The sequence below is a fragment of the Stylophora pistillata genome, chromosome 3, assembly GCF_964205215.1.
Source record: "Stylophora pistillata chromosome 3, jaStyPist1.2, whole genome shotgun sequence".
Lineage (NCBI taxonomy): Eukaryota > Metazoa > Cnidaria > Anthozoa > Scleractinia > Pocilloporidae > Stylophora > Stylophora pistillata.
The window spans coordinates 42907126-42928464 of NC_142521.1; the positions used below are offsets into that span (position 1 = coordinate 42907126).

The following is a 21339-nucleotide window of genomic DNA, read 5'->3' on the forward strand; positions in this document are numbered from 1 at the left end:
ACTGCGAAGGATCGTGCACATATACGTTTCATAACCGCAGTTCATACATATGTTTCATATGTTTGTTGTTGTTTGATACAAATTATTATTATTATTATTCCATTGAAGACATCCGAAGAGCGTAGATTACAGTATTAATCAAAGAGTTGGCTTGGTATAACACTGTTATTGAGTTAATAGTGTAATAACAGTACAGAAAATAAAGGTTTTAGAATGACCGAGGATAAAGACTCAAAATACCCAGTGGTACTGATGGAAGCAAGATGAGGAAAGATCCATGAGTCAATATAAATAATGTAGTCGTCAATTTTTTTCCGTTTCACCTGCTGCGCCGTTACGTTGTGGAAGACGACTAAAATTTGACGAGAATAGAAATGTAAGAAACAAAAACTACAAATAAGAGAATAAAGAAAAAACAAATATACGCAGTGTGGCGAACTCTGATATCATCTACTAATATAAGTTGCACAGTCAACACTGCAGCTGTAGATGTTAACCAAGTTACAATAACTGTAACTCTGTAAACCCATTTCTCAATAAAAGGATGCTTAAATGGATAAAATGTTGCATGTACCCGCTCTAATGAATGACAGCGAGATTTACAAGCGAAGCAAAAGTGAAGGTGTTGCTTAATAAGTTCAGTGCCGCAAAGTATCCTCTGTACCTCCTCAAATGACAGACGGTTGCTAACATGTAGATGTCCAGTGGTTCTGAGACTGCCCCGACCAAGAGATCAACTATCATCAGATGGATGATCAAGTAAGTGTCTCTTCGCTACAGCTGACGCTTCTTGACAAATATAATAATGATGATGATATTATCGCTAGACACCCAGTGATGAGCACAACAACCCAAGGGATGCAGATGATATAAGTAAGGCCCAAAACAAGAATCTCTGGAATTTTTCTCTTTTCTGTGTTAACATAGAGTTTACCTTGAATTAAAAAAAAAAGAAAAATTTTGAGACGATTTTAGCCTGGTGTTTGGGCAGAGAAATTCAATCCTCTAATATCGATTCAATTAATTGAAAAACACGAACGGAACTATCTGTGGTCACGCCAAGTTGTTCTGCAATGGATGACAAACTTCCTTATAGTGGTTTCTCTTCTAATGTATCAGAAAATGATCATTTACGAAAAAGTTACGAATTACTATTAAAGTTAGCAATAACATTTCTCTGGAAATATTCGATCGATAAGTACAATATGAACTGTTATTCAAATTATTTAAAGATACCTTAATGGCAATGACCTCTCTTCGTATAGATTGATGCACTCAAGTATAGTTTATAACTTGGATGGAGTGGGAATCTTCAACTCAACGAGGATTCTCACCTCACCTCACCTCAAAGGCTGAATTAGATGAATTATCTAGCTCAGCTAAACAGGAGTAACAAATATTCGAGTCACAGAAAAGGATTCATACTACTATACCGCACTATTAGCGAGTCGTTTGTTACCGGTAAATATTGAAATTTGAGCAACAAGAGCACGTACAAACTGTGGAGTTCAAAGGCCCTGTTTACAAGCAGGGAGGGTAACCCTTGTGCTGGGGTTACCCTAGCAGGCGGGTCAAAGATAGCCCGGGTTTACAAGCAAAATTTCACAGGAAGAGTTACCCTACCACGCGGGACGACTTACCTATGCTTGGTAACCGCACGCATTGCAAACAAAATAGCCGACAAGGGAAGGGTTCTGGCAGTTACTTCGATTCCGCTGTCGTTGCTGCCAGTTATAGCTGCTTATCAGTGCCATGGAGTTTTGCTGTGTTACCTTCTCGTTTCTAGAAAGCGACAGCAAGTTGCCATGTTAAACGCGGCCATGGAATACTATGAAGCACTCGCTCGAATGCGACATGTAAAAAGGAGAATTATTCGACGAAGACGATTTCAAAGAAAATCAGGCCGTACGGATCAATGGTGGAGAAAATTATTTCAGGGCAGGATGGAGGAAAGCGAATGGAAGAAAAATTTCAGAATGAATCGGGATGTTTTCATGATCCTCGTTACTAAGGTTAGGCCTTTTCGTGAGCCTAGACGTGGTCCACGCGGAGATGATGTATTGTCGGTGGAAAAACAATTGGCTATGACTTTATACTATCTCAAGGATCAGGGGTCTATTCTTACGACTGCTAATGCATTTGGAGTTGCCCTTTGTACAGTGTCCGTTGTTGTTCGTAAAGTTTGCTATGTTTTGACTGTCAAGTGTGGACCAAATGTTATCAAATTGCCAACCACAGAACAAGAGATGATGGAACTTGTGTCTAAAATGGAGAACAAATTTGGTTTTCCGCAAGCGTTTGGATGTGTGGATGGAACACACATTCCTATACTATCACCTAGGGAGAATCCGCATGATTACTTCAGTTACAAAAGGAAGCATAGTTTGAATGTACAAGCGGTTTGCGATTATAAGGGAACATTCTTAGGTGTTGATGTAAGGTGGCCAGGTTCTGTCCATAATGGTCGAGTGTTTTCCGACTCAAGAATCAACAGAATGCTCAGCAAAGGTGAACTTCCTATGTTGTATAAGGAAATTTTGCCGGGCTTTGACAAAGTGCCAGTGTTGTTACTTGGAGATCCAGCGTATCCCCTTCTGCCCTATTGTATGAAGGAGTACCCAAATCCAAGATCAAATGAAGAAGTTATTCTTAACAATATGCTAAGAAGTGGCAGAAATCCTATTGAATTTGCCTTTGGAAGGCTTAAAGCTAGGTGGCAAATCTTAAATAAGCGTGTTGACTTGGGACTCTCATTTGTGCCCACTGTTATATATGCCTGTTTCGTGTTGCATAATTTTTGTGAAAAACATGGCATGCAAGTGGAAGATGATGATGCTGCCAGGCAGATTGCTCATGATAGGTCAGTGCAACCAGACACTGAGCCAGACCGTTTGTATGCATTCAACACTGCAGAAGGTGCACATATTCGAAATATTATTACTTTGATGTACAAAGAGCACATTCCTCATTGACTTATGTTGCACCCTGAAAGGAATGATCAATACAGCAAATTATTTGCTTACCTAGAATTAAGGGAAAATGGTGTGAATGTTGCATTGAACTGCAGTAACATAACTAAGTATTCAGCACAAAAGTGTTGTGTAGCAATACCACCATCAATGACAAATGTTCTTTTCTTCTTTTTCTTATTTGTAATACAAATTAGCCTCTCATAATAGATGTTATCTAAAAAACAAAAACAATTTATAAACAGAAAGACAATAATATAGTATTGTTTGTACTAAAAAGTTGTGTTGAAAAAAATATATGTGGTGTGCAGAAAGCTGGTAAAGAGACTCTACAGAGTCTATAATTTGAATGGTTGTGCCACAATTTACTTAACATAAACTGTACATGTGTGTTGGATTTTTGAATTGTACCTCTTTGTTTGAAACAAAAAAAATGTTGAAAGAAATTGTGTTTAAAAGAGAAGACAAACAGCCTGGTAATAAGCTTTTAATATGAAAAACATGGTTCTTTGTTTATCATATACATGTAGTATTTATGGCTTGTATGGTAGTTAATGCTATGGTTGTCTGTAATGTCAATAACTTTAAGTTCTCCATACCTTTACTTGCCTATTTATTTTGTTATAAATGTCACTGTTGTTATAACCTAATAACGAGGCAAATTATTGATCACATAAAATCTTTCAAATATATCAGTGCATATTCTAAACAATTTAGACTAAATCCTCAACTTGATAATAACATCAATATCACAACCCAACACTTTCCATAGCTAGGGAACGCAAAATAAATAAATGTCTGATAAGAATCACAATTCAAAATAGTCCCTTTGAGAATCTGGTCCTGAATTCTCATTATGAGAAGATGTAACAGAGGAGGCCCTCTGACTCACTGAACTGTAATGGCTGTCTGGCTGAACTGACCCCACTTCATATGAAAACTGACGAGAATGGATTCCATCTCCACGGTACAGGTGACCAGTAGAGGGCTGAGAGCCACTGTAGTTGTTACTAACACCAGAGCCAAACACACCAGGTTTGGGTGTCCCCATGTATTGTCTATGGTTAAGGGGAAACGATTGTGGTTGACCTGACAAAGCCATTGCAACCATTTGCATAGCAGATGCAATATCACTACCAAGCGAAGTTAGGCAGTCAGTCATCTTTGGCTTCAAAGGCCTTGTTCGACTGAACAAAGGCATCCAGAAGATTCTTTTTCATGGCTACCTCATCTTTAGCAGTGCTCATTAGGATTTTATCCCGTTGTGCCTGAGACAAGTTTCTTACCATATGTTTTCGTTTGTTGTCAACCAGTTGAGCTATTTTAGCTGTATTTGCTCTAACTTTGCCCTTTGCATTAGCTTTATTATCCTCTGAGCACCTAGTTTCTTCCACACTTTTTTGACTGACACTTGATAGGTTATCTGTCTCATCGTCACCATCATCATCACCGAAAAAAGATGGGGATGGGGAATGTGAAGACTCTAAAATGCCTAAGAGTTACAAAAACCAAAACATTGTCAATAAATAAATTAAGTTTATCAATTACAGAATGTAACAATATGATGAGTTATTGTCTTTTTCATTTATTGTATAATGATTATACAAAACCTGTGGAACAGGTAGGATATTAGCTACCATAAGACTAAAATTTTTGATTTCTTTTCTTTCCTTTGCCAATAGATACTGAACTGGATTTTGTAAAAGCACTTCAATATATTACTTCAATCACTAAATTGAATTTGTTTCTATTTATATTTGCAATATTATAATAAGATATTACCATAACCTCTTCAACAACTTATTATCATTTTACCTGCTGGTAGTTACCAATGTCAACTGCCAGCAGTACATGCTATACCATTCATAGTCTACGGGGGTTGACATTACTATAAGCAATCAGCTCTACCATGAATTTGATTTCCTTTATTTTGTTATCATAAATAAAAAATGAACTGATTGATAACAATAATAATAATAATAATAATTATTATTATTATAATTTAAGTGTCAATTCATTAGCACTGCTGCACTAATTGAGGAGACTACAAATCAACTCAACGATCACATACCTTAAACTTCACTGTCATTGTCATTCTGAACTGATTCTTCCATCATGTCACCGTAAATACCAAATGGGATTGTGCTTGTCGCGAGAGAGCCTCCCCAAATTTCATTTATATATATTCCCTTAGCTCCGGTTGGAGCATAGGCCATTAACCACTTCCGTCCTCCATCGGGTTCTGTCCTGGGCAAATCTTCCTAAAGTGGCCCAAGTGTGGCCCCAGTTTCTCATTTGGGACTCTACACCTCTTCTCCAGGAGTTCCTGGGACGACCCCTCTTTCTCTTGCCCTGAGGGTTCCAACGTCACATCATGTCACCGTAAATACCAAATGGGATTGTGCTTGTCGCGAGGGAGCCTCCCCAAATTTCATTTAGGAGATCGAAATTTTCCTTAACAATTTTCCCGCTGCCACTACGACTTCCCTTGTTCGCCGCATTCCGGTAATCTTGACGAATGTTCTTCATCTTTTCTTTGACTCTATCATATCCTTTCTTGATTGCCAGCTTTTCCTCATCGTTTTGAGATTTGAAACTTTCGCATTCCTCTTTGTCCATATCCTTAATGCTTGTTTCCGTTTCGGTAAGGCTTGGCGTTCCAAAGTCATCAGGATACAAACTCGCCATACATCGTCTCACTTCGGTGTACAGTGACTGCAGATCTGCTTCAAAGTCGACACCTTGAAAGTCACAGGTCGATTTGTACTCTCGCAAAAACTTGAGCATCTCTTCTACCTTGTCATCGGACCATACCCACTTTGTCTTGTTCTTCTCTTTGCCCTTTTTCCGGATCAAATCTGAATCATTTCATAGCTTTCGCTTCTTCCCTATCCCGCCAGATTGCGTGTCATTACTTTTGTCCAGTCCGGATGTTTGATTTGACTCATCATCATGCTTGGGTGTGGAAGAACGAAATACGAGAGGACTCGCCGACCTTGCAGTCGAAATATTTTCGGTTTCTGGCAAAGTATATCTCCATTTAGCCCCGCAGCCAGCTCCATGGTGTAAGCGGTCCGCCACGATGACCGTTTGTTATCAATGTACAAAGGGTCTGGAAACAAGTAAAAAGTTGTCCCGAGTAGGCGAGTTATCCCCAGCAGAGCGTTTACAAGGCAGCTAGGGTTACCCTGGCGCTAGGGTAACCCTAGCGCTCAGCTAACGTTACCCTAGTGCTAGGGTGACCTTAGCTGCCTTGTAAACGCGTCGATGGAAAAAAGAAGAAATGTGGGAGTGTTAGGGTAACCCTCCTGCCAGGGTAACCCCTACCACTAGGGTTACCCTACCTGCTTGTAAACAGGGCCAAAGACTAGCATGAAACACGGTTTTCCAAACAGCCGTGGAATTGCGAATTGAAAATGAGGCTAAGTGATATTTTTTCGCATCTACATGCACATAACAGCTGTCGTCAAACTGTAAACCCACAACTTGAAAAATGCTATTAAATGATGCGACTCAAGGAAAGTCCGTTACCCGACTCGTGAATTCCGCGTTAAATTAAATTTAAAAAGCGATATGGCACTCATGCTTCAAGATTCGTGCGATATCGGTTTTCGTGTACAATTCAACGCGGAATTCCCTTGTTAGGTAATGAATTTTTCTATAGAATCTAAGTCAAATTAGCTTCTTAACTTTCTGGAAACTTGCTTGCAAATCTCTTTAAAATGTTAATAAACTGAAAAGTAGACAAACGATAAAAATTGAGGAAACTGTCCGCATGTGGTGGAATACTGGTGGGCATAGAGTCCTTCTTTCGTTCTACGTTTTGAATAACATTCTCACACAAACTGAGGTCTGTACAACCAATCAAAAGTGATAAGTTTGAATGAATGGTATCATCTAGTTTATTTTAAGCACGATTTCTTTTCAAGTGATTTTCCTGACTCATTGCCTCTGACTCTGTTTTTGATTTTGTTCCGTGCAGATGTCATGGCAAAAGGGAGTTTTCGTGAGACGGGCCTCATCTTAAAAATAAGTCTTGCATAAATGTTGAAAAGACTCAGAGGTTGCCGCTCAGATAAAATTTATCCCCACTAATAAAGTATCAAATCTATTTGTATTAATAACCCAAAAACATTTCGAGAGCAAAGCTTTTTCAAATAAATGCTGAATTTGCTGCTTACATTGTATGGTTAGTTAGGGATGTGTGCTCCGACAAAGCCGAATTTTTGTTTTTTGTAATAGATGACCGCTTTCTGATGCTCTTTCAATCGCCACTACCACCAGCGTCTTTGTTTGGAAGCTTGGCATATCAACTCCACCCGTGATGATGGCCGCTTACTATCTGACGCCTATTTGCACCTCGTCAGAAAAAGGTCAGCTAATTAGTGAGCATATAAAAAGGACCCCTTGTTGCAACGATCAGATCACCCCTAATGAAGCCACTCGACAGAAGTGTCGAGACTTTGAGTCGTTGAATTGTAATTTCCTCGGTTACATTCACTAAATATTTAAACCAGAGTAGCATCAGACCATGTTCTACTAGTTTATTCAGTAAAAATGTGTGAACATCAAAAAAATAAAGGACTTTACATAATCATTGAGCTCTCAACATAGCCAGCAGCTGCACTGTTTGCTTCTTTGATTCTCACCCTCTTACCTAACCATCCTTCCTTGGTATAAATACGGCACAACTTAACAGTTACTGGGATAGTTCAAATCAAGGAATAAAATATCATGTACCCAAGGTGAATCTTCACCACGTGTGATGTTGCAGACGACGGATAAATTAAAATGAATCTTGGTGTTGATAGAAATGTAAGAAACAGAAATTAAAAAGGAGGACAGGAAAACAGGAGGAGTAGACAGTGCTGCGGCCTTTGAAATAACTGATTACCATAAGTTCACCAGTCCGCACTGCAGCTTTAGAGTAACCGAGTTGCAATAATTATTACTACGTAAACCTGTTTCTTACTACAAAGATGCTCTTAAATGGACAAAATATTGCATGCGCCCATTTTAATGAATGGCGGCGAGATTTACATGTGAAATCATATTAAGGTGACGTTTATGATTCACTTCCGCATTATAGAGGGGGGGGGTGGGTGGGGGGTTAGGAGGCAGCCGGAGTACACTTTATCACTATTAGGGTAGATAGGTCTTGAGAAATGAGAAAACTATCATCTTGGGGTATAACGTCCTTCGTTTGTTCTTATTTTAAGAAGTATCGCCGAAAGGGCGTTTTCTTAAAAGGACTTCCAAAGTCAAATGTGGCTTGATGACTGGTAACAAGCAATGATATGCCCCATTTTCCAGTTTAGTCTATTGTGATAATTCAACAGCATAAAACTTAGACTCCTTAAAACGATTATCTTGCCTAATTCTCATTATATTTCCTCTGTTTGATTGGCTCCTGTGATCTATTTGAACTCGACTTCATTATAACCAATCTCTAATAGCACCAATCTATTCGCGTATTTAAATGACCCCGCTCCACTTTAAAAGAAATATTGTTTGCAAATTGAATGTGACCGATATCGTTCCTGGAGCAGCCAGCGGGGCTAGCTTGATTGAGCTATCTTCTCTAGCTTAATTTTGAAAGGATGATTTTGATCCTTGAAAATTTAAAAGACCACGCTCGGACTGTGGGTTAAATCAATTAACTTAAAGTTATGAATGGCAAAACGCTCAAAACAAGTCTCGCTTTTTTTCTATAACCATTTTATTTTCATACTTCCTCGGCAATACAAGTCTAACTTTTGTAAAAGTTTGCAGTGTAGTACTGGTTTGGCATTTACAGCCAAAAGAATTTCAGATGCTTTAATCTTATTTCCTGTTAGATTTTACTAGTCTTATTGATTTCAAAATCATTTAAGTAGGTCAAAAATAATGAAAAGATGATTATTTTCTGGCGTAAAGGGCTGCAAAATATATTTGTTTCATTACAATCGACTTTTACGCTGTCTGCAAAGTACTTAACTAAATCAACCCAGCCTTATTTCTGAATTAATAGTCTTTACCCTTTAAGTTTCAAGATCTGTCAAGTAACTCCTTTCTCCAGCTGAAATGATCTCCTCCTAAATAGCAAAGAGAATTTGTCCTTATCTCAAGAGAAAACAGCCTGCAGCTGATTGATGTGTTTCCCAATAATCATCTTTTGATTGTGGAACAGCGTAGCGATACCATAAGGAGAATTATGTCTTAATAACTCCGGTAAGTCCAAGACTTTTCTCAAGAAAAACTTGCTAAAAATCACGTAAAGGTATATCCACCTGGTTTATACGGTTTGGAGTTCTGCGGAATATAATTTGTTTTATTCCTTGTCTTAATTCTGGCATCCACATGGCGTAGATTATGGGGTTTATAAGCGAGTTAGCCTGGTATAATGCCACCATTATGATTAGAAAGTGTGGCCCCCAAAAAGAGTTTTGGAGTAACTTAGGATGTATAATATCAATTCCGGTCTTTATCAACGATGGAAACCACATAAATAAAGACGTAAGGGTCACAATGAACAAGATTCCGGTCAATTTTCTTTCCCTCGCGGCCAGTGCGCTATAGCGTGGTAAAGAACAGCTTAAGTGGACTTTGATAAAAATAGAAATGTAAGACACAGAAATGATAAAAAGAAGAAAAAGAAAAGATAGAAAATACACAATGGGACTGCCTGTGACTCCTTCTATCAGTGCTGCAGCCGTATTTGTCAGCCAAATTACAATTATTATAACTCCATAAAACCATGTTTTGATCAAACGATGTCTAAATGGACAGAAAGTCGCATGTACCCTCTCTAATGAAATGGCAGCGAGATTCAGAAGAGAAGCAAAAGGGAAGCGCTCCTCTAAAGCGATACGCAGTGCTCGATAGACTTCACTGGTCAACCCAAATTCCCATAGATCACAATAACTCCCTAACCAGTAAATATAAATTGGCCCTGAGACTGCCCCGACTAAAATATCGACTGTCGCCAGATGGATGATCAAGTATGGACTTTTGCGGTTTAGCTGGCGCTTCTTCACAAACACAACGGTAATGATGACATTAAGGATGACTATAGCCAGACATTCAGTGATGGCTGCAACAACCAAAGGAATGCTCTCGGATTCAAGAAACGGCGAACGCCTCGTGTCGCCATGTGTGCGGTTGATAGCGTTGCTAAGCATTGAGTTCACGCTGGAGTTTGTAACTTGCCCGATAATCTGTAACAAGGATATTCACTTCATAAGTGATTGTTGAATAATATATTGACTGGGAATATATAGATAGATGTAAAATGGCATGGAGGAACTCATTTTGTAGTTTCCCTCTGGTGCATTCTAATTGTGCATAATGATAAAAAATATTTACGTTGACTTTCCGTGAAACTAATAAGCGTTTGTGAGGGGCTAAATTATTCGATCTAAATAGAGAGTGAAGGAAAAATATAGAACCTGACTGTTTTAAATACACGAAAGAATACATAATCTCTTGACCTACACAAGTACTAAGGTCTGAAACATATCACTTTGGCTTTTTATTTTCACATGTTATCACAATATTTACCTTGCATAAAAGAGAACTCCTGACGGATTCGGCGAACCGTGACTCAACCAGGCTGGGTTTTTGGGAAGAGAAATTCAATCCTCCAATATCGGCTCAATCAGTTAATATATATATGGAACAATCTACGATCACGCCAATTTGCTCTGCAAAGGTTAATAAGTTTTCATCAAAGCTGTTTTATTTAATTCTTCGGAGTTTCAACTTACCCTGATACTGAAAATTTCTTTAAACATACCTTAACGGCAATGACCGTTCTTCTAATAGATTGATGTTCGCAAGCAAAGTTCAGATGGAGTAGCAATCTTCAACCCAGCAAGGATCACATAAATATGACACATTTAGCACCAATAACTTCTTTTTGAAGGCTGAATTGAGTAAATTATCTAGCGTGGCTGAGCGGGAACAACAAACAGTCGAGTCATGGATATGGAACCATGTCACTAAACCGGAACATAACTGAGTCATTTGTTATGAGTAAATATTGAAATTTTAACAACAGAGCACTTATAAGGTAAGCACATCTCAAACCCTCAGGCCATCAGTGTGTTGATCTGCGTTGTATTGTTATATTTTGAACAGATGTTCTTAAGCGGTCCTTTACCCCCTGGCCAGAAGATGCTAGTGTTTTCGATAAATTCTGCATGCGATTGTAGCACATCATTACTCCGAAAGGGGGTGAGAACTCCAGAAACTGAAAATATTGGTTAGAAACCTACAAATCGGATTGTCCATCTTTTTTTGTGTGCGTCCGCCAGGTGAAATGATGTTTTCACGATCAGAACTATTCTTGGATAAAACACTCCGGCCGAATGCTGAACCATGCCGAGAAATCGGTCATCATTGTGTTAATCTGCATAGCATTGTTAATTTTGAGCAGATGCTTCTTTAGTAATCCTTTTACACCCTGACTACTAGAAGAGTTTTCTAGATAAATTACCCCGGAATTTTAGTACATCGTAAGTCAGACAGGTGATGGGAATTCAGAAACTTTCAATTTTGTCGGTGTTTAAAACAGATAACCCGGATCTTCCACCTTCTTTTCCGCCCATGACGAGCTTTGCTCAAGAAAAAAATTCTCAGCAGGCATCGTAAACTGATGCCGAGGTTTGGGGAAGAAGGTGTTGGGTGGATGTCATCGCATTAATTACACCACAATGTAATTACACAGATTAGCGCCCACGAATCCACGAGAGATACGCGATTGCGTGCGAGTTAACGCGGGGTCATCTGTTGGCAATGAATATCAAAATCATGAAATGAAATGAAGTTTGCTGTGCGCGTAATGGTCATAAAATACTGCGTTTTCTCTGTTTCTGCCTCTTTCCTTATAACGACATTTCTAATCCTGTAGTCTTTCTAAGATCCTTCCTTTTCACAGAAGAGGCAATACCTGCGAGGCACCGTATTCGAAAAAGCCTCTCTTTCGATTATTTAGGTATGATTCTTTCGCTTGGTTTGCCATAAAACGGTAACAAAAGATATCGCAATTTTCATGTGCCGTACGACCTGAATAACAACCGTATCGAATTTCCAGTATTGCGTCACTTGGTGGATCGATCAGTGTTCACGCTTTGTGATCGTAGTACACGATGTTATTGTTTTTGTACAAAACCTGTGGCGATCGCACGACTTGGCCTCGTATCCTGGTTGAATTCTTACCAATATTATAATATTAAAGGCTGATAGTTTCGAAAGAAACTGTTTGGGGCTGCGTCGGTGGGAGTAACGAAATAATTTGGATATAACGGTGGCCAATTTACCATTTCAACTTTGTTGATATATCCAAATTATAATATTAAACCTCGACGAGATTTTTAATGTCGAAATGTCGAAAAGCATCATGTTTTCAATTTCGAAACCATTCGAAATGAAGTCAGAGGCAGTCGGAGTTTCGACGTGCGGCTTTCCACCGGCTAACTTAACCAAGCAGAGTCTTTGCAGGATTACAAGTGCATTGGTATCTACTTTTGAAAGAGGTATGTGAAGTTCCTTTCCGTAAATATTTAATACGCGATGTATTTGTAAGACGGCCAAAACGGTCGACGTAAGAACAAAAGATCCGAGGGAAGATTTACAAGTTTATTACACAGCAAATAAATGCAACGGTACAAAAAAAAAAAAAAACGGGAACGAGTGACACTAAACAATAAATAAGAAAACAAAGCTCCAATTAGCTAAATGATGTAACAAGATTAAAATGAATTAGGAGAAAGTACCTAACACTAAAGGATAACCTACAGACAGAAATAATTCAGTAAAGAAAAGAAACAAACAAAGTACTTGAAAACAGGAAATTGTGAGACAGAAACTATCAAAAATAGTGATTGCTACACCAGGCATGAATTCAACAAAGACTACGAGCTAGGCTTAATATTACAACTTGAGCTAATACAGTATAAAACAGTGAAAGGGGAAAATGAAATTACTAGTGTAATGAACTCATAATTTGGTTCTGAAAACACAGGAATCATAGCAACAATGAACTGGAAGCAGGTAAGCAAAATATTACAGCTGCTAAAACGAAAACAATTGTAGTTTATATAGCAGAGAAATTACATGCTGTGTGACAATTAAAGGTCAGAGTAAATAAATAAAATAGAGTAGTAAGATAAAAGGAGTATGTGGCTAAACTAAGCAAATTCTAACCCGAAAAATCACTACAAAAATACAAATGGAAACAACTACATGCTAAGCTTAGGGCTCAAACAAACATAAAATACTGAAACATACCAAAAGCTAGTATAGCTTAGAATCCGCTTTAAGGACACTCTCAGGAAGGCAACGAATCAACTGAACTCACCGAGCAAACGGTTGTAACTAAAAGTAAAATACAGGAAAAGGTAAAAATCACTTTAAACCAAATTTGGGCAAGGAATAATACAATGGCGTTGGGCGTTGGTGACGTCACGAAATTTTGACCCCCCAGAGCGATTAGGACAAGGTAGTTGTCTAGAAAACGTAGAACGCAGACCGCAGACCGCGCAGCTCGAAAAACGTGTACACAGTGTGTAATTACAAGATTTATCTCTCTTCCCTTCGTTATCAAACGAGATCTTGGAATGCGTCGCGAAACTGAAACTAATTTCATTGTCAGTGACAGTGAGATAACAGATAAAAATAGACGTAAAGTAGAGTAAATTAGCAATACAGAAGCTTTGCGTCATGCTGAAAATTAAGATACTGATCTGCGATAATGTTTAATTCACTTGGGTTTAGATGGCTTCTTGGGTGGTTTCAGGTAATTTCAGATGGTTTCCATGGGGGTTTCAGATGGTTTCAGGTGGTTTCAGGTGGTTTCAGGTGATTCCAACTTTTAGTAACTACGATTAGGACAAACAAACAAGCATCTCGAATAAAGGAATATGGGCGATGATGCGCCCATCTCTAGTTCAAACGTCTCTAAAGCTCGTATTTTAAATCAAAACGACGGTGTTCCTGGCTCAAAGTTCGAGCAAGACCCAGAGAACTATTCAAACACACAATTGAAGCGTTGGTTAAAGTGTAGAGGCTTGAAATTATGCGGAAAACGAGCAGACCTCATCGCACGTGTTCGACTGCCTCAAGTCGGGAAAACATTATGTACTTGATTCAGGTATAGATGATGGGAAATGGCTTCAGGCGAAGACACTAAAGGATTGTAAAGTCGATCGCTTGAAACTTAAGGATCTAACAGTTCCAGTTGTATATTCCGCCACAGCAATGCATGGTTTTTGTATGATGGGCTGAAGGAGTACAATCAAACAAATTCTGGACTATCTGCATTCTCTGTTGTACCTAAAGACTATTTGATAAGCCATGTATTGTATTTTGTTTAAACTCATGTACATAATAAGATATAATTTACTTTAAATTATATACATTTTATTATATTTTAAATAAAGTGTAATGTTGTTCCAAAAAATGCCAATTGTGGATTCCCAAACCATAACTCTGCATATCTCTACAAGAGTTCAGATTGTACATGTAATAGAGTAGCCCAGCAAACATTGTACACTCTGTATTCACTTGAACATGATAGTAATCTCAATAGCCAACTTGCAAATTTCTGATGACTTGAACTAAACACATAATTAAGGAAAAAAAAAACTAGAGACTAAAAACTGTTCGGGTTCAGTGATATCAACAATTTGTCAGTAAATACTGATTATTTGCCAATATTTCACAGATCATGTGTTTTTGCTCTATAATGAAATTGAAGTGTGTTATTGTAAGCATATTATTTCATGGGTCAAAAATCACTCCAATAAAAATTTATATTGTATATAACAAGCTACATTAGATAATCAGTCACTTTGCTTTGTATTGATGAGCAATAGGCAATAAATAGAGTAAATTGAATGAAGCAACTAATCATTTTATTTTGAAATATCAAAATAAACTTCCACAGCTTTAATGAAATAGAGTGAGTGCACTTAGTCAGTGAAAAAATTTAGACAGCTCAATATCTAATAGTGAAATGAGAATTAGTCTCTTATAAAAACTGCAGCATCACAAAGACAATAATGTTTCTTCCTTTTTTCTCTGTTCTTCAGAATACAGCTGTAGAGATTAAACAACTTTCATTTGTTTGATTGACATTATGCCTTAGTACTAATAAGTATCTATCACATGATAGTAAATTTCTTAAATAAGATGAAGTTGGTCAATAGATACAAGCAATTAAATTCTCTGATTTTCCCCTCTGTAACATTCCAAATACTGTGTTTTGACCCACTCACTATTTGTCAATGTTAAATGTCCAATGTTGCTAAATTCTTTGCTATAAATGCTGCAATGTCTTAGATTCTATTTACAAAGGACTTCCTGAAAATTGACCAAAGCACAGGCAACTACTACCATTTGAGTTGCTAATGGAGCAAGTGAAAGGGGTATGGTTCTTCCTACCAGCTTAAACTGCTGAGGCGCTGATTAAACTGCTCTACACGAACTCTTGCTTTTGCGATCTTTCTAGTGGAAAGTTCCTCAGCTGCACTTAGATTGCCTCTTCCTTTCAAGAATGTAGGAATTTGAATATCTGCTTGTAGAGGATTAAGCAGATCTTGAACAGTAAATCCCCTGTCTACTAGAATAGAGTTTGACTAATGGTCGTGGGTCGTGGGTTCAAGTCGTGGGTCGTGGGTGTGGGTGTGGGTGTGGGTGTGGGTAAAAGTCGTGGGTGTGGTTAATACTTAATAATAAAAATAACCCTTTAAAATATTAAATATAGTAATACATAAATTTTATACAACCCTGTCATTCATTAATTTAACTGTTCTTTCTTCTAGTTTTTTTATTTCGTTCATTCAATTTACCCTAGTTTACGTCTATTTTTATCTGTTATCTCACTGTCAATGAAATTAGTTTCAGTTTCGCGACGCATTCCGAGATCTCGTTTGATAACAAAGGGAAGAGAGATAAATCTTGTAATTACACACTGTATACACGTTTTTCGAGCTGTGCGGTCTGCGGTCTGCGTTCTGCGTTTTTTAGGTCTGCGTTAACGAGACACCTGAGTTGCTTTGTAGGATTGTACCAAAAATGATTTCATATAGTAGAAGTACTATAACGTTAAAATTGCGACAGCGCTCGTGAATTCTATATTTGCGGCTAAAGTCAGGGCCAAAGAACAGAAATTCCGTGATCTCGTCTGACAACATCAATGACAAAAGAATGATTGATAAATCTGGTAATTACACACTGTATAAACAAAGGAAAACTGATTGTGCACAAGTCGACTGACTCAAAAGGCACACACATAACCTCTGCCAGACTGGTAACTCGACAGTGGAGGGTCGTAAACGCGATATCAGCTGTTGTCACACTACAGGGTTTTGTCCAAGGGAAACTCAAATTTGCAAGTGTGACCGATTTTTCCCTAAGTAAATTACCTCGGGAAAGTTTTATCGTCTGGGGCTTGAAAACCGCAAGAGAACTGTGCTGTATTCGATTTACGTTTACATTAATTCAGCCTCGCTTCCGTTCATGATTCGATGTATAATCACTTCCGGTAATGGCGACGACACATGTTAGAAAATATTAAAAGTTCTGTGTTGAAATCCAAGAATATATCTCCGTTTCTCGTGCCATCCGAACACCACATGGTGTCAGGAGTGAACAAGAAGATATAAACTGTGTCTAGAACGGATATTTAGCGATCAGTGATCAGGAATTACGCGGAAATATGGCTACGAATCTTCCACCACCGAAAGCTCTTTGTCTATCGGGAAATGCAAGTGAGAATTTCAAGTTGTTCAAGCAGCAGTACGAATTATATGTGAACGCCATTGGATTATCTACTGCCAGTAAGGAAAGGAGAAGTGCTATACTGCTAAATCTCGCAGGTGAGGAGGCGCTGAAAATCTACAATGGCTTCACATGGGCTCCAGCTGTAGGTGACCCCGAAGGGGAGGAACATGTACCAGCAGAGGACAAACTGGATCCGGAATTAATTCTGGAGAAATTCCAGAGGTTCTGCACGCCGAAAACAAACGTTACTTATGAACGTTACAAGTTTCACAGGTATACGCAATCAGAAGGTGAGAGTTTCGATAATTTCTTATCACAAATTAACACTCTCGTGTCTACGTGTGCCTACGGTGAACTAAAGGACGATTTTGTCAGAGATAAGATCGTATTGGGTATAAATAGTGATAAGGTCAGAGCACGGCTGTTGAGAGATGGTGAACTGACTTTAGAAAAAGCGATAAATGAGTGTAGAGCAGAAGAATGTTCTGGAAGGTGGGCTCAGGATATAAAAGGAGAGACTTCTAAAGTGCAGGCAGTTCAACATAGGCGGAAAGGAGGCCCTCGTGACAAGGGACCACGTAGTAACGGGCAGCAAAGAAGTGCATCAAATTGCTCCCAGACATCGAATAGCCGGTCATGCCGGTGGTGTGGAAAGGAGGTGCACCCCAGAGAAAGATGCCCTGCAAAAGACAGTAAATGTAACAAGTGCAAACGCCCAGGACATTGGGGCAAGGTCTGCAGGAGTAGCAAAGGAAAAGGGTCTGTACAAGAGGTAGCAGAAGTGCAGTCTGACTCAGATGAGTACTACTTCTTAGGAAGCATCAGTGATGAAAGTTACTCTATTGAGAGTATCAACAACAGGAAACGCAGGAGTGCATGGTTTACGGAAGTCCAGGTGTCAGGTCAGAGCCTGAAATTTGCTGTTGATACTGGAGCAGATGTGACAGTCATTCCCAAAGCTGTGTATGATACGCAGTTTTCACACTTCATTTTGCAGAAGCCTGACAGGCCTCTTAGTGGCCCAGATCAAAGCAACCTTTCAACTCTTGGATTCTTTACTGCAGAACTAAAGAAAGGTGATCAGACAATCACAGAGGATATATATGTGTTCCCCAAAGGCTCTCTATTGCTAGGTAGAGACGCTTGTGCAGATCTAGGTGTCGTTAAGTTCATTGGAAAAGTTACGTCAGATCCTATCCAGTCAGCGGAGTTCGGATCAATGTTCAAAGGCTTAGGAAAGCTAGAAGGAGAATATAAGATTAAGATCGAGCAAAACGCAGAGCCATACAGTGTGATGACTCCCAGGAGGATATCTATTCCACTACGTCCTCTAGCCAAAGCTGAACTTGACAAGCTTATCGAGCTAGATGTTATAGAACGGTGCACAGAACCATCGGAATGGTGTTCTCCTATGGTCGTGGTGCCTAAAGGAAATGGCAAAGTGAGGATCTGTGTGGATCTCACGAAGCTTAACGAAGTAGTGAAGAGAGAAAGAATCATGCTCCCCACAGTGGATTATACAATTGCTCTGATGGGAGGTGCTAAGGTTTTCTCTAAACTGGATGCCAATGCGGGCTTCCACCAAATCTGCTTGGATGAAGATTCAAGGAAACTGACCACGTTCATCTCACCATTTGGTCGATTTCGATACAAGCGAATTCCCTTCGGTATCAAATCTGGCCCTGAGAAGTTTCAGAGTGAGATCTACCGAATACTGGGTGGTCAACAAGGTGTGGTATGTCTCATGGATGACATTGTCGTGTTCGGAAAGAACCAGGAGGAACATGACGAGAGACTCGTACAGACATTAACACGGCTGAAAGCAGCAGGTGTCACCTTGAATAAGGATAAGTGCCAATTCAGCAAAAGCCAGATTGACTTTCTAGGTCATCGGATCGGAGTTAATGGTGTGGAAAGCTCTCCAGAGAAGGTTGAGGCTATATTGAAAATGCGTGCTCCAGAGAATGTGAGTGAGGTAAGAGGTCTGATGGGTACAGTGAACCAGCTCATGAAGTTTGTACCCAACCTTGCTACTATGACACAACCTCTACGTGAACTCTTGAGCTCTCACAGTGCATGGTGCTGGGGTCCAGCACAGGAACAGGCTTTTAAAGAGATTAAACAATGCTTGACGAGCAGCCCAGTGTTGCAAATATATGATCCTTCACTGGAGACCAAGGTGTCAGCAGATGCGTCTTCATACGGACTTGGCGGAGTGCTTTTGCAAAAGCACGGTGACAGGTGGGCGCCAGTGGCGTATGCGTCCAAAAGCCTTCTGGATGTAGAGAAAAGGTACGCCCAGATTGAGAAGGAGGCCTTAGCTAGTACCTTCGCATGTGAACGATTCACAGATTACATTCTGGGAAAAGATATTATACTTGAGACTGATCATAAGCCTCTTGTACCACTGCTATCCACGAAGGAGTTGGATCAACTACCCGTACGTATTCAACGAATGAGAATGAGGCTCATGAGATACTCGTTCACACCTGTTCATGTGCCAGGAAAACTGTTGTACACTGCCGACACGCTATCTCGTTCTCCAACACCAGCCAAATCAGGTGATTCATTTCATGAGGAAGTGAACTTATATGCTCATCAAGTCATAGCTGGAATGCCTATCAGTGATAGCAAATTAGATGATATTATGATCCATCAACAGGAGGATGAAGCATGCAGGCAAATTATGAACTATGTAGCTGAAGGTTGGCCTGAAAAACATAATGTCAAGGGTTTAGTCAGCCCTTATTTTGCTCATAGAGCAGAGCTGACAGTGGTTAAAGGGCTGTTGATGATGGGACCTCGAGTCGTTATACCATCGTCTATGAAATTGGAAGTCCTGGATAAGATCCACGACGGTCACCAAGGGATTGTCAAGTGCAAGGCATTGGCCAGAAACACAGTGTGGTGGCCAAGCATGATGAAGAATATAGAGGAGTTAATTGAAAACTGTCGCAAGTGTCAGTCTAACAGGAAAAATCCTCCAGAACCTCTAGTTCCTACCATGCTCCCACAACGACCATGGCAATACATAGCCACTGATGTCTATGAACTCAATAAAAGACTGTATTTAGTAATGATTGATTACTACTCCAGATGGATAGAGGTAGCTAGTCTGAGTTCAACTGCCTCAGCAGAGGTCATAGACAGGATGAAACGTGCATTTTCCAGATTCGGAATTCCAGATCAAGTAAAATCTGACAATGCCAGCCACTATACATCAAGGGAATTTAAGATGTTCACTTTAGATTACGGGTTTCGACATGTCACTAGCAGCCCAGGTCATGCTTCAGGCAACGGTGAAGCAGAGAGAGCAGTGCAAACAGCTAAACGTCTCTTAGCTGGCTCTCAAGATCCTTATCTTGCTTTGCTACAGTATAGAGCGACACCATTGGCTAATGGTTATTCTCCAGCTGAGCTAATGATGTCAAGGAGGCTCAAAACCAAAGTGCCGGTGGCCCCGTCTCAGCTGTCCCCAAACCTTGTGCAGAATCATGCCCTACGTCAGTTTGAAGACAATCACAAAACCAAACAGAAGCTGCACTTCGACAGAAGGCATTCAGCGAGGCCTCTTGTTCCCTTAGAGAAGGGAGATGAAGTGATGGTACAAGACAGAGGACAGTCTGGAATAGTAGTGGAGAAGTGCACACCTCGTTCTTATGTGATCCATACGGACACTGGGTCATATAGAAGGAATAGAGTACAGATCAACAAGATACCACCCCCACCCCCAGCTGCAGCTACATCTCCAGCGAAACCCACACCGGTGCCAGTACCTCCATCACCTAAACTTCCTTCACCCCAAACAGCTAACACTGCAGAAGGAACTGGCACATCAAAAGTGTACACCAGATCTGGCCGTCAATCTAAGCCCTCATCTAGATTGAAGGATTATGTGCCATAAGTGAAGTTATACTTTCTGGCCAGATTTTCTCTGGTTTCTCAGACAGAAAGTCATAACTATGAACGCGTATTCTAGTGTGTGTGAGACTTAGTGCAGAGACAAATGACAATAGCTACCCAGGATGTGTTTCTTAGCAAAATGACGATTACTTGAGGACATTTGATTGACGTTGTTTTAATTTTGAATTTCACGCTAGATAAGAAACAAGTATGTCTAAGTAAGTTTCTCTTTCATTATCTTAAAGGGGGAGATGTGCTGTATTCGATTTACGTTTACATTAATTCAGCCTCGCTTCCGTTCATGATTCGATGTATAATCACTTCCGGTAATGGCGACGACACATGTTAGAAAATATTAAAAGTTCTGTGTTGAAATCCAAGAATATATCTCCGTTTCTCGTGCCATCCGAACACCACAAGAACAAAAGAATGTCCTGTGGATTTCCCTTGACAACAACCCTAAAAAGCAGAAAAAGGGAAAAATCAAATCCCAGAGTAGCCGACCAATGGACGCTCGTCGGCGATCGCGCTGGTGACAGATCCGGAATAATCGTGTTGTGAAACTAATTTAATGTAATTACAAGATTTATCTCTCTTCCCGTCGCGAAACTGAAACTAATTTCATTGACAGTGAGATAACAGATAAAAATAGACGTAAAGTAGGGTAAATTGAATAAACAAAATAAAATAACTAGAAGAAAGA

At 39.5% G+C, this 21339-nt stretch overlaps 1 protein-coding gene, 2 long non-coding RNA genes and 1 pseudogene across 6 annotated transcripts in view; 1 reads left to right on the forward strand and 3 right to left on the reverse strand.

Annotated features, from left to right (window-relative positions):
* Positions 1-15064, forward strand: part of LOC148736202 (uncharacterized) — a 54945-nt gene extending 39881 nt beyond the window's left edge. Inside the window, exon 2 of the long non-coding RNA XR_015998763.1 lies at positions 13779-15064. This is a non-coding gene — a long non-coding RNA (uncharacterized LOC148736202). The remainder of the gene's footprint in view (positions 1-13778) is intronic.
* LOC148736205 (uncharacterized) lies at positions 5334-6040 on the reverse strand. The gene has a single exon (XM_088755316.1). The coding sequence runs from the start codon at positions 5754-5756 to the stop codon at positions 5337-5339; it is 420 nt and encodes a 139-aa protein (XP_088611442.1). The 5' UTR covers positions 5757-6040; the 3' UTR covers positions 5334-5336.
* LOC148736206 (uncharacterized) overlaps positions 8667-21339 on the reverse strand; it is a 21575-nt gene continuing 8902 nt past the window's right edge. For 2 of the 3 annotated variants that reach the window (XR_015998760.1, XR_015998759.1), the window contains 3 exons: positions 10744-13325; positions 10509-10651; positions 8667-10165 (listed from right to left, as the gene is read on the reverse strand). This is a non-coding gene — a long non-coding RNA (uncharacterized LOC148736206). The remainder of the gene's footprint in view (positions 10166-10508; positions 10652-10743; positions 13326-21339) is intronic. The other variant, XR_015998761.1, reaches the window with a different exon arrangement.
* The window catches only part of LOC148736207 (uncharacterized), a 7820-nt pseudogene continuing 1455 nt past the window's right edge, over positions 14975-21339 (reverse strand). Inside the window, exon 3 of the transcript XR_015998758.1 lies at positions 14975-15567. The product of XR_015998758.1 is annotated as an uncharacterized LOC148736207 (transcript). The remainder of the gene's footprint in view (positions 15568-21339) is intronic.

Bases quoted from the DNA above. Each gene is read 5' to 3' on its own strand.
- LOC148736205 (XM_088755316.1), bottom strand. From the start codon at position 5,756: ATGCTCAAGTTTTTGCGAGAGTACAAATCGACCTGTGACTTTCAAGGT.